Source organism: Silene latifolia, chromosome X, assembly GCF_048544455.1.
Source record: "Silene latifolia isolate original U9 population chromosome X, ASM4854445v1, whole genome shotgun sequence".
NCBI lineage: Eukaryota > Viridiplantae > Streptophyta > Magnoliopsida > Caryophyllales > Caryophyllaceae > Silene > Silene latifolia.
Window position 1 is genome coordinate 934,150 of NC_133537.1, and position 12,124 is coordinate 946,273.

The 12,124-nt window shown below is 35.4% G+C and overlaps 2 protein-coding genes across 4 annotated transcripts; one reads left to right on the top strand and one right to left on the bottom strand.

Annotated features, from left to right (window-relative positions):
* Positions 1-361: 361 nt before the first annotated feature.
* LOC141622131 (GCN5-related N-acetyltransferase 6, chloroplastic-like) lies at positions 362-6,906 on the bottom strand. Of its 3 annotated transcripts, none has more exons than XR_012532878.1 (10): positions 6,735-6,906; positions 4,869-5,091; positions 4,729-4,781; positions 4,549-4,585; positions 3,315-3,386; positions 2,305-2,409; positions 2,046-2,199; positions 1,888-1,964; positions 541-842; positions 362-433 (listed from the first exon to the last, which is right to left on the bottom strand). XR_012532878.1 is itself a non-coding variant. In XM_074438190.1 (9 exons), exons 1-9 carry the CDS (start codon positions 6,845-6,847, stop codon positions 780-782), a joined length of 897 nt encoding a protein of 298 aa, XP_074294291.1. In that variant the 5' UTR covers positions 6,848-6,906; the 3' UTR covers positions 493-779. The 3 variants fall into 3 exon arrangements, 1 of the variants encoding a protein (XP_074294291.1); XR_012532877.1 differs by having other exon boundaries at positions 534-842; XM_074438190.1 differs by lacking the exon at positions 362-433 and having other exon boundaries at positions 493-842.
* Positions 6,907-8,663: 1,757 nt separating this feature from the next.
* On the top strand, positions 8,664-11,862 carry LOC141622013 (uncharacterized). The gene is made up of 5 exons (XM_074438098.1): positions 8,664-8,769; positions 8,991-9,148; positions 9,656-9,758; positions 9,949-10,089; positions 11,314-11,862. Exons 1-5 carry the CDS (start codon positions 8,664-8,666, stop codon positions 11,610-11,612), a joined length of 807 nt encoding a protein of 268 aa, XP_074294199.1. The 3' UTR covers positions 11,613-11,862.
* Positions 11,863-12,124: the final 262 nt, after the last annotated feature.

Consider the following 12,124-nt stretch of genomic DNA (forward strand, 5'->3'; position numbering starts at 1 on the left):
TTGGATTCCTCTTCTGAACACTCAACTGAAATATTTCACAGTACTTACTGATCCTGACTGAGATAAGATCATAAGAGATAAGAATGCCGGACATTTGCCCCATAAGGGAGTATATACATGACCAAACCTCGTACTTCTGTGAACTAAAGGAAGATTAGAAGATGCAAGGATAAAATGAAGAGATGCCATGTAAAAGGATTGCAATAAAAAAGGTTGCAATCACGTTTCCAGGGGATAAACCGTGTGAAAGGAATTCCCAACCCAAAGTAGTTACCCAATGTATCCCCCGGAAGCATAGCGATTTCCATGAGGCATAATATGTCAAAACAAAGATAAAAAAAAGCCAGCAATTAAAACGTAGGAAATATTACTAGGAGCCATATATACAAGGAAAAAGTCGCAAGCCGATGTAATTATGTCCATGTACATAAAACTATGACACCATACAAATTCAGCATGAGTGACTATTAAGACTGAACACGTTACATATAGAAGGAAAAAGTCGCAAGCCGATGTAAGTTATATCCATGTACGTAAAACTATGACACCATACAAATTCAGCATGAGTTGCAATTAAGATGAACACGTTACTTGGAGCTTTGCATGCCAAAAACTAAAACAAATTGGCAGCTTCTATTACTCACCTTTATAGCAATATAAGACTGAACACGTTACATCAATAAAAGAAGGTGTAACAAGAACAGATACCTTGGCTGCATGCAGCAAATATTTATGTACAATATTTGCATGTTGGCTGTAGTTTACCAAATCTTGGACGTTTATAACTCCTTCGCCATTAGAAGTCTCTGTTCTTCTGAAATGGATGACGCAACCTCCACAATCTAACCAGAACAATAAAACATGAAAACGCAAGAAATCATTCTTAACATGTTAGAGAAGAGGACTATAATAAATACTCCATCAGTCCAGTGACAGTTGATCATTTGTTTGTCACAAAATAATCAATCACTCTTTATGTAAAATTGTACTCCAAATTCTTAAGAGTCATTCGTCTTTTGGCCTAATCAATGCTATTGTCACACTTCTAAAGTTGAGTGTTCGAGCTTAGCTCAGTTACTACAACCGGTCTTGATCCCGAGTAAAAACGAGCTCAAATTCATTTGTGAATCTCTCTATTTGAGCTCAACTTATTTGGCTTAATTTAGCTCAGATCACACACGAACAAACAAATTAGTGCACGATACATACTCCCTCCATAAGACTCAATTAGCCTCATATTTTGACATTCTCCTCACATAAAAAAGCAAATAGCTTAAAACAAACCGTATGGCCTATATGGGTGCATGGCTACAACTCATTATCATTAGCAAAAATGAAGGTGGGTTAATGTGATTTAAGGGTTCTTGAGCAAAAGAAAGTCTGATTGTTATAAGCACCTAACCATGCAGAGTGTGTGAATGCCACCTCGTATGCTTGAACCTTAACCACATTATTTCTTTTCATACATAAGTATCCCAACTAAGGTGGAGTCTTGCTGTATCACTAATTTGACGATAGGAAACATAAACGTCAATATAGTAACATTCAAGAGAACTATTTGATGGAATGCCCGATTTATATATAAACGTAGCCACTGTCTCCATACCACTTTCTTTAGATAGGAAGATTTAGAGAGAAACAAGGGAGGGAGAACCAGGAGACGATTTTCCATTGTTTTTGGATCTGGGGTTGGGGAAACCAAAGAGGAGAGAAATGGAGGGATCCATTTTACTTCCCCTTTAATAAAAAAAGTTTACTGCATGACTGGAAAACAAAAAGATGCCCTAACCCTGTTTTCTTCAGTTAAAATCATTACTACTTCATAGCATGCAATTATCGATCTACAAAACTAAGATAAAAATGATACCCACAAGAATAGATGCACACCTTAAAGCCTGTTTTACTGTACAGGTCCTGAGCAGCATTGTTATCCGCATTTACATGGACGAAGAGTTGCTTCATACCTTGTAGCATACATTTAAAAATTTGTATTAAAATGGAGCGAACACCAAGAATTATTCTTGTAGCTATGGGAAATGCAGTACCAGAAAAAGCGGCAACATCCATAGCCAGATGAAGCATATTTGAAGCAATTCTCTGACGCCGGGCAAACTTTGAAACACAAACATTAGCAATGTAGGCATATCTATGCATACCAAATGGCTCTTGACAAGCTAATACAACTGATGACTTTTTCTCCTGAAATAATATGATACGTGGTAAAAGTTTAGCAAAACAGTAGTTTCAAGGTTGATAATTTCAAATTATGTAAAATATTCTTTGCAAGGACTTGAAAACACATACCCCAGGATATGTTTCTCCCTGTAAAAATTGTCGAATGCTGAGATCTAGTGTCCCAACAATACTGTTTAAGACTGTTCTTCTAGCATTTTTATCCTCTCTTTTCACCTAAAACACATGCCAACTGATGATTTGAAGGGCACTAGAATAAAGAAGTAGAGTAACGACACATGTGACAAAAGAGTTGATCAAAGTAAAAAAATAATCGACATAGTCTAGTAAATTTCCTTAGTTGCAGCAGCCCCAGGTAATAAACCAAGAAGACAATTTTCGCTAACTTTGACAACGGCAAAGCAAGAGTTTATCAGCATTAGAGAATTCAAACCATTACTTAAAAGGTCAGAGTAACAATAAAGAGCCATAAGCACTAAGCAGTACACAATAGATGTAAACGGAGGGGAGAGAAGATAACGGAATCAGCTACTAACTATTTTGTTAGATGGTGGTGGGTTGAATAAGTGGAGAGATGGGAGACACGTGGGAGACCAGGGGATAAAGAATGAAAGGAGAAGGGTAGATATGTATTTATGTCCATCACATTGGTCTCCACGCTAAAGGTAAAACTAAACAAATGACGAAGACTGAGGGAGTAAGAATCAAGAGGCAGGAAAGTAAGAGAACATCTGTGCTCACACTTAAACGTACTAATATCACATTTTGAGTCAAAGGTTATGGAACAATATTTGAGTAATATACTAATATCGCACACACTATAGTCGCTGCATTCACTCAGCAGAAGGCTCTATCAATAACAACAGTATAATAGAGGCATGCAGAAGCATGCAGAAGTGCCATATCTTATCAGTGATATTTGAAGAAGAGTTCATTTTATTCAATTTTGATTCCTACAGATTTGTATTTTGTCAGTTCTGATGTCTTTTGTAGATCTTGTAGGACATTTTATTAATGAATTCATCTTGCACTCAAAATACACTTGGCCTATTCTACTTTATATCCAAGTTTCATGACAATCCCATTGTATTTTAAAAGCTAGTTCTGAGATTGAAACACACCGCAACTAAACAAAAGCACCTAAGGGAATTTCCATCTAGCCCAGAGCATCGCCGTTTAAGTGCGTAGAACTCCTGTAATGCAAAAAAAGATAATCTAAATAGTTAGTAGGTGTCACAAGAAAACCAGATAAACTCTTCAAGTTATCTATGTCATACGATTTAGTCACACTAAAAATGGATTGGAAACTGTCAAATCTTTTCTTCTTTTGGTCAGGGAAGGGACACTGTCGGCATTAATAAATCAAGTAGCTGGAATAAATAAATGAAAACCCAACTGACCTCTGCTTGACAACACATATCAAAAGCATAGAGAACTCTATGAAAATATAGGGAGAAGCCGTTGTTTAGAAATGCTTCATAGCACATTCTGTTGTTTTTATAATCTATCGAAGCCGATTCACCCATTGTCCCATCCCGATACTAAACAGTTTATATAAATAGACATCTGCAGCACCTAGTAATTCTACTCCCCAAAGCTCGAGTAAAGTTTAAGTGAGCATTTTGTCAAACATCTGAACCTGATTCTACTCCCCAAAGCTCGAGTAAAGTTTAAGTGAGCATTTTGTCAAACATCTGAACCTGCTCAGCCATATGTTTAACTCAACGGATGTATATGTATTCAACACCCACACTTTTTTTAGATTACACGATATTATTAAATCAATGAAGGAGCAAAAGGCGACAAGGGGTTATAATTTAAAGCTGCATAATTCCGTTGTATAAACATAATTGAGATACCCTCTAAAAAACACCCGAAGCTTCCAAAATGATAATTTACAGTTGGATGCCATTCTGTTTAGTTTTAATGCTAGGCATAGCTTTCATCCACCGTGCGTGTTAAGTATAAGACAAATTCAGAATCTCAAGAAGAAGTCAAACAATCTGTACAGAACCTCAAGTGAGAGCGTGCTTTATAAACGGGTAACATTCCAGACAAAGAAAAACCTTCTCTGGATCAGTCTTAAGTCTTAACGTGGTATAAAAAAAATGTTTCTATCCTTATAGAAGGCCAACAATTTTGACCCTCTTCATAAAAACGGCAAAGACAGACAGTCAGTTGACTATCAATTCTACCAAGTACCAAACCTGACAAAAGTCCACGGCCTACATATGATATCCAGACTCCAGTAGACTTCAGAAAAGCACTTCCTTAATTTATGGGGGTAACTAAATATAATTGCGGATTCACATTTACTCATCACAAAATAATTATAATATCTTTACATGAATTTACCTGTTCCGCATACTTCCTTTTATGGACGTCAATGTGCCTGAAAGAATAATTGAACAATATCTGTGACCATCAAATATTTCAGCGGAAAGGAGAACATTGAAAAACAGAGAGGAATTTCATAGAAGGCATATCATATTTGCCTAAAAGGAAACTGTTTGAATGGTGTAAGTAAAAGCTCACCTCATGTATGACACAGATTCCCAATGGGCTTCTGCACGTAGCCATGCTGCTGTCTGCCATGGATAGGGCAAAATAAACTCCCAAGAATAAAAAATGTGGGTGCATAACAATACTTTACAGTTTTAAAATGACAGACTAACCCAGTATTCTTCATCAAGAAAAGCTTCTCGGGCAAGATACCGACCAAACTGCCGCTTAAGTAAACCATCACAATCCTGGTCAGTAGGCTGTAATCTGTTGAATGAGAGCTCAGGTAGCCTTAAATTATCGCTAGCTGAGGCAGCAGCCTGCTGTACACTCTGACCATTGTTGCAATGTACTTCTAGAGATTTCGACCTTGACAAATTAGTAGGAAAGCTCTCTCTGGAAAAAAAACATCGACGAGATGCACATAAAATGTTAACCACCCATAAAACTACTCAGCATTCAAAAACGATACTTTTACAACTTTATTGGATTTCATGATAAATTGAAAAGTACTCTCTGGTCCAACTCCTCCTTCAAGTTCAATTAGAAGGTTATAACATCAACAGCCATGTTCAAATTTGTAAAATGACAAGTTGGGACTAAAAATTAAATACAATGAAGTATTCAGAATAACAAACTATTGTTTTCCATCTATAATTATAAGACGTAGGAGAACACCAGTCAACGACAGCTTATTTGGTAGGACAGAATTGGGTATAAATGATTTGGGGCGAGAAAGAACTGTTTAATTTTCTAGTTTTGGTAAACATAGTTGCACATGATTCAGAAAGAAATGAAAAGTAGCGATGTAAATTGGTTTTTAGTACTCCGTAAAACTGTTTTCTGTCCTCCCTAATCTGTGGAATTTGGACAGAAAGCAAGCCAACAGCATAAACTTCATGTTATGTCATTTTAATACCCCTATACTTACGCAATAGCTCCTATCTAGACAAAAGGATAATTTTAATTCCGATCAACTAAACCATACAATGGAAATGCCACTTCCTTTCCCTTCTCTTTCTTTCTATTTCATCTCCTTCTCTTCTTTTCCTTTCTAATTATGTTTAAGGATCTTAATTTAATGTTAGCTAGTCTTTTCCAATTTTAGCATCCTCTAGGCCCACACATATGTCTATCAAATGCATTTGCATGTAGCTTAATTCACATTTATCGCTAAGACTGTCAAACGAGGCCGTCCAAACAGCTACAAGTACTAATAAAAACCTATCAGTAAGAAAAGCTTGATTAATAAATCACAATTTGTGACCCGCAGTAAATGCTTAAAATAGATCAATAAGAACTCACACTCGTCTCACTTTGCCGACAATGGTATTAAATATAGGCTGTTATGTGACATATGACTGGCCACCATGTCATGAATTCTCGGTTTCCATGCTAATATTTTCCGATATAGAAAGGGTTGCAAAAAATAGCCGATATTTGACTGATACAGCTGACAATGGTTAACAAAGCCGACACTAACCGATATAAAAACAAGCTGCAATAAACCATGACATTGAACGCTTCACTGTGCCATAGCATGTCACAGTGATTCACAACCGTTAGAATGATCGCGACTGATACCACGAAATCAACACCATTGGTACTACAGTTCTCCCAATTCTTTGCATCTAAGACTAACAACAATTCCCAGCATTTCTGCAGCTAAATTGTAGATACCCTAATCTTCAATTCCCTCCAATTCTCAAATCAAGAATACAAGCTTCTTACATGCAATGATAACTACTGGGATAATGCGGTCTTACACAAATTTATCGTAAAACCGGTTCTCATAATACAGATTTTCTAACATGGGCACACGATAATAAGCTAATTAGGCTAAACCCGTCCTACACAAGACTAACTAGTAATCGAATTGAACTTTTATCGTCAGCCCATATAATCAGATTGAATAATTTGCATAAACAATAAAAAAAATTGCTAATAAAATCCGATTTAAAAAAAAAAACTCACATAATCATATATCTTATTAAAATTAGAAATAATGGGAATTGAATAAATAAACAAATGGAACATACCCAAAAGATGAAGGAATACGAAGGGTTGAGAAGTGGGTATTATTGGATTTCATTAAAGGAGGAATTTCCACTCTAAATTGCGGAAATATTCTTCTTTGCAATTCCAATTCCATTTTTTTTCTCTCTCTTTTTTCTCTTTCAACCCAACATTAAATTTAAATTGCTTGAAAAACAATTAAATGTTTTTTTTTTACATTTGTTCTTATTTATAGCCTTAAAGGGAGTAATAGAGTACTTAAATTTTATCTCTTTTTTTCTCCGAGTGGCAAGGGGAAATGGGTATTAATTATTGGACAATTGGATAAATGGATAATGTTTTTATTTAAAAAAAAAAAGATGATAGAGACAATTCATTATCAAAGGTTGTCTAAATATATATAAAAAAAAAAAAGTTGTGTAAATGAACTTGAGGCTTATGATTTATTAAAATTTGATTTTTCCTTTTGTTTGAGGCTTCTAGTTATGTTTTCGATGAAGCTCAGTGTCCCAATTTGGCTAAACGGTCAGCTAAAGTAATTTGCACATATCAAAATAGAAAGGGACATGGTACCCCAATTTCGTTGAATAGTAATATAATTTGAGGGTAGGAGAGCAATGTAAATATATTTGGTTAAATAGCAGACACGGTTGCTAGAGCCAAACAGTATACTAAGTAGCTTGTTGCCTTGTAGTTGTCACTTATTATCACATAGAATCATCTTACGAAATAGTAAATACTAACTCGCTAATAAGGCTAGTGCTATTAGAAAATTAAAGATAATTTATTTAACAAGGGGGTAATTACTTAATTTAGTATTTCATAAGAAGTATTGTCATATACGACTACGTTGTTATCTAACGGGCGCCATGTTTCAATTTGCCAAGATGGTATGATAAAGTAATTTGGACATATGAAAACAGAAAAAAACATGTTCCATCATATATATTTTTAAACGGTGAGCCAAACATCATACTCATTACACATGGTAAAAATGTCGTAAAACACATGTTTAATGCTAAATAAACCGGGAACAATAGTCGGAACAGATACGGCCAAACCATAACGACACTAAGGCATAGACAACATTAGATATTGTCTGCAAATTGGCATAGACAAGCTGACAACATGAACACTACTCAAATTGAACGTGCACGTAAGATTAATATGGGCCGGGCCTCATGCCTGAGTTACCTGGGCCAGGCTTCGATTTTGTTTGTTTGGGTCTTGTCTTAGAATGGGCCGGTACTAGTAACGGTTGGGTTGGGTCCTTTAGCTGATCCTAGGCTTTTGGGCAATGATCCATGTAGAGGTGGACATTGGGCTGGGCTGGGCCGGGCTGGTGCGGGCCAAAGGCGGACTGGGCTGTGGTAGAGCAACACTGGCACGTCACTAACATAGGACCGGGCTGTGTCGGGCCGGGCTGGGCTGGTTTTGGTCGGGCAGGGCACGCACTATAGGGGGGTGGGCATTTGGTAACAAATTTTTTTATACAAAAACGGGTGAAAACCGGGTTGGTGAAAAAACCCAACACTAGCACGGCCCGTAGTCTTGACCGGGCAGGCCACGTCTTGATCGGTGCTAAATTCGCCCCTGATGATGATGGGGTCCGTCTTGGGCCGGGCCGCCCTATGTTGTCCAGCTCTAGATCCATGTATGGTGACGATTTTTTTTATATATATATATAAAAAAAAAAACAGCAGATTAAGTGTCTATTAACTCTAATTTTTTACGTATTTTATTTTGGGTTTTTGAATCAATTGTCTACCTTTTATATTTTTGGAAATGTCGTTGATGAATAATTTGATCATCGATACTCAATTAGTCCCACTTGTTATTCAATAATTGGCTCACTCCTTTTTCTTCAGTTGAGATCACCTGTCTCATTTTTATGTCTCATCTTGTGTCCCGTCACCTTGAAATCTTGACACATCACACATAAGATAATAGAAATGGTACTAATATCTGTTTATGTGTCAATAGGAGAAGTGATGGGAGATAAGATGGAATGCGAAATGGGACAGATGAATTTCTTTGGTCTTTATACCAATATCAAAAGTAAACAAATGACGGAGACGGAGGGGTAGTTATTTTTATAATTGTCTATATAAATCATTTTGGCAACTTTATTAGCCTAATCATATTTGTTTTGTTATCTACTAGGTTTGCTTTTTGGTTGCTATATATATACCTAATACCTACACATCATCTTTAAACTCAAAACACATTTTGGAATTTGAAGTTTATAATATGGTACAACTTTTATGCTAATTAAACAGATAATATGGAGGGAAATGCACCATGTTTGATCTTACCAAATAATACAAATAATTATCCCAATTTCCTCTCCACTGGTTACCTTGAAGATGCTTTGCTTGATATAAGTCTTCGGTTTAATGATCATCTCCCAGAATATCCTCACTTCACGGATGATCTTGTAAGTTATTTTCACCTATTTTTACATGTTTTCTCGAGTTAAATTGTATAAATGAATGTAAAATGGATATTTTATTTGGTGCGATTTTGGATGAAAAAAAACAACTCTTGGGTCGAGTCTACGTAACTTTACTTCTATATCTGTATTCAGTAAAAAAACAAAAACTCCATCTCTTTTTTGAAATATTTTAAATGAAATTTGTGTTATTTTCACCAGCATGCGATTCACATTATCAGACATCCAAACAATTTAATTACAGTATTTATTTGAGCATTTCAAATGCAAAGTATATAATTTTTGCGTTCAATTCAATTCACTATATTTTTTCAAATTCTACCTTACATATTTGGTCAAATGTAGTTAGTGGCGGAGCAAGGATTTTAAGTCAGCAGAGGCGTAAGAGTAATATTATAAGGGGATCTCAAAAAAATTCGAAAATTTTAACTAAAAATTTTGAAATTTTCAATTGTTGAGCTAAATCACATTCTATTTTTTGTGGTGTTGTAGGGTTACTGGAACAAGTGGCTTACCAACTACAACATGAATTTGGATGAAGAAGTAAGAAGCCATGCAAGCGTTCTTGTTGATCATGACATGCCTAACTCTTCAAGTAATAATTAATTACCACCATTGGCTAATTAAATCTCTAATTTAATTATCGAAGTTATTCACTCCGTCTCAATCAATGGTTTACCTTTTTATATTCTTTCTCTATTAAAAGGTAAACGAATGATTATTACGTAGGAAATATTTATTAGTTTAATCATGCCTCAATAATGCATAATATATACTCCATGAAGGTGAAACAATAATTGAGAAATCATCAAGGAAGGACATGTGTGAAGAACCAAGTTATTATGCTCCAAAGCTTAAGGAATTGTCCTCTAATTCTAAACCTAATTCCTTCGAGACTAACTCCACTCACTCTTCATGGCTCTCTGGTACGTAATTCTATACTTCTTCATTTTCAGCTCATTTTAGTTAAATTCTGCTCTATTCAATTTAGTTTATTTAGTTAATTTTAATTCAGTTCAATTCAGCTCTAATCAGTTTGGCTCAACTTCTTTCAGCTGAAAAAAACATAGTCTTAGTCCGAGTAAACGGTCAACAATTGGTTGATTAGTTAATCAATAGAGAAATTAAAGCCAAAAGTCAAGAATGTAGAAAGAAATAAAGTAAGAAGTAGAAGTAAGTGGTAACCATAATGGTGCTAAAAGATGATGGGATGCATTATAAATTAGTGGGGTTCCGAAAATTCAATAAAAACATGATCTTTTTGTCCACCTACATACCTAATAGTCTAATACATGTACTCGTATTATGTATATAAACCTTTCACCTAGTTTCCAATTTTGGCAACCACCTATAAATCTTTATATATGCACTATTATTGGACTGAGGAACATCACTATGCCAAAGTGTGACATGCATGGTGCATTGCATGTATACAACTATCCACAATGTTGCTAAGTTTGCTAGGTATCCTCCAATCATTCTGCCGATAATCCATGCAGTTATATGCTAGCTTAGTTAGTAAAGTCGTGAGGTACGATACTCATAACCTAGATTAAAACTCCGTTTACATTATATTCGCCATTGTGGCTCTCGATTACAAAACCATTGATAATTTTACTTAATGAGTTAATAATTTTGTTGAATTCTTCTGTATGTTTGATGAAAATAATCGAGTTAATAATTGTGATTGACCTAATGACGTCAATGTTTATGTAATTATGTTCCAGTCGAGTTCATAGGTTTTGGCATAGTAACTGGACCAAATATTGTTTTACAAGGTTAAAAAGCACCTGCGGTTTAGATGTTTAGTGAATCAAAGAATAATAAATCATATCAATGTTAGCTAACTTAGCCGTTAAAGTTCTAAGAAAAGATACCCATGAATCCATGACTTGGTTTAAATTTCATTAGCATCATATTTGTCCTCGAAACTGCCTTTACGCAAATAAAAAATAATAATAAATCATTGACTTTCTTTCAAACTATATATAAAAACACACACATGACACATCATTGTCTATTGATGCAAAATCTAACTACTCCCTTGAATTTAATTTTGAATTTAGGAGTCAATGATTGTTTTTTTTTTTTTTTTTTTTTTTTTTTTGAATTTAGGAGTCAATGATTGTTGTGTTTTGTGTGTAACATAGGGAACATGGAGACAAAGAGCAAAAGGTTGAATAGAAAAAGAAGCATCCCAACAAAGATGGTGTATCCTTTTGGGATAGTAAAGCCAGGAGGAAAGGAGGGTGATATAACATTGAAGGACATTAACCGTACAATTTTGATGCCACCAACCCGGCCACTCAAACACCCCGTTGGTGACTACGCTTCCCGGTCTGTCTTGTCAATGAATGGGCCGGGTTTATCCGGCAAGGCAATCGTTGGTTTAACCAGAATTCACACCCGAGGCAGGGGAACTATTACCATCATTAGGACCAAGGGATGAACATGATCATTTACCACTGGGTTAGGTAAACATATTTGGGTCTAAGCGTCTCGTTAATTGCGAGTATTCCTTATCGATAATTGGAGCAATTTCTTTAGGGAAATTGAAGGCAATTTAATCCTCTCAGTTTGATTTTCTCATTCGCAGAAATACGAAATTGAACTTCTTACCACCCATGAGAGCTAATTTTAGCCGTTAAATGTCATTGTAATTGTAATTATCATTTTTATTACTAGTAAATAAATGTCATTATGTCAATCTTTCTTTGACTTGTTTGTCTCTCAATCATTCTATTAGAATTTTCTCTAGGAAAGTAGCCTTACCTCTCCATATATCGAAAATAAACAAGAGAATAAAGTGAGTACACAACCTTAATAAGATGAGGTTTACTGATATAGTGGGAGGCCGTGATTAACCAGGATTTGTCTATTTAAGCAAACACAAATTCTCATTTGTAATGGACAAAATCCGCCACAGGCTTTCTGACATGAGACAAAGGAGTAAGTAGGAGC

Coding starts and splice junctions, on each gene's coding strand:
- LOC141622131 (XM_074438190.1), bottom strand. CDS start 6,847: ATGGAATTGGAATTGCAAAGAAGAATATTTCCGCAATTTAGAGTGGAA. Junction 3,387..4,548: donor AAAGGAAGTATGCGGAACAG/GTAAATTCATGT, acceptor TTTGCATTACAG/GAGTTCTACGCACTTAAACG. Junction 2,410..3,314: donor GGTGCTTTTGTTTAGTTGCG/GTGTGTTTCAAT, acceptor CATGTGTTTTAG/GTGAAAAGAGAGGATAAAAA.
- LOC141622013 (XM_074438098.1), top strand. CDS start 8,664: ATGGTACTAATATCTGTTTATGTGTCAATAGGAGAAGTGATGGGAGAT. Junction 9,149..9,655: donor CTCACTTCACGGATGATCTT/GTAAGTTATTTT, acceptor GTGGTGTTGTAG/GGTTACTGGAACAAGTGGCT. Junction 10,090..11,313: donor TCACTCTTCATGGCTCTCTG/GTACGTAATTCT, acceptor TGTGTAACATAG/GGAACATGGAGACAAAGAGC.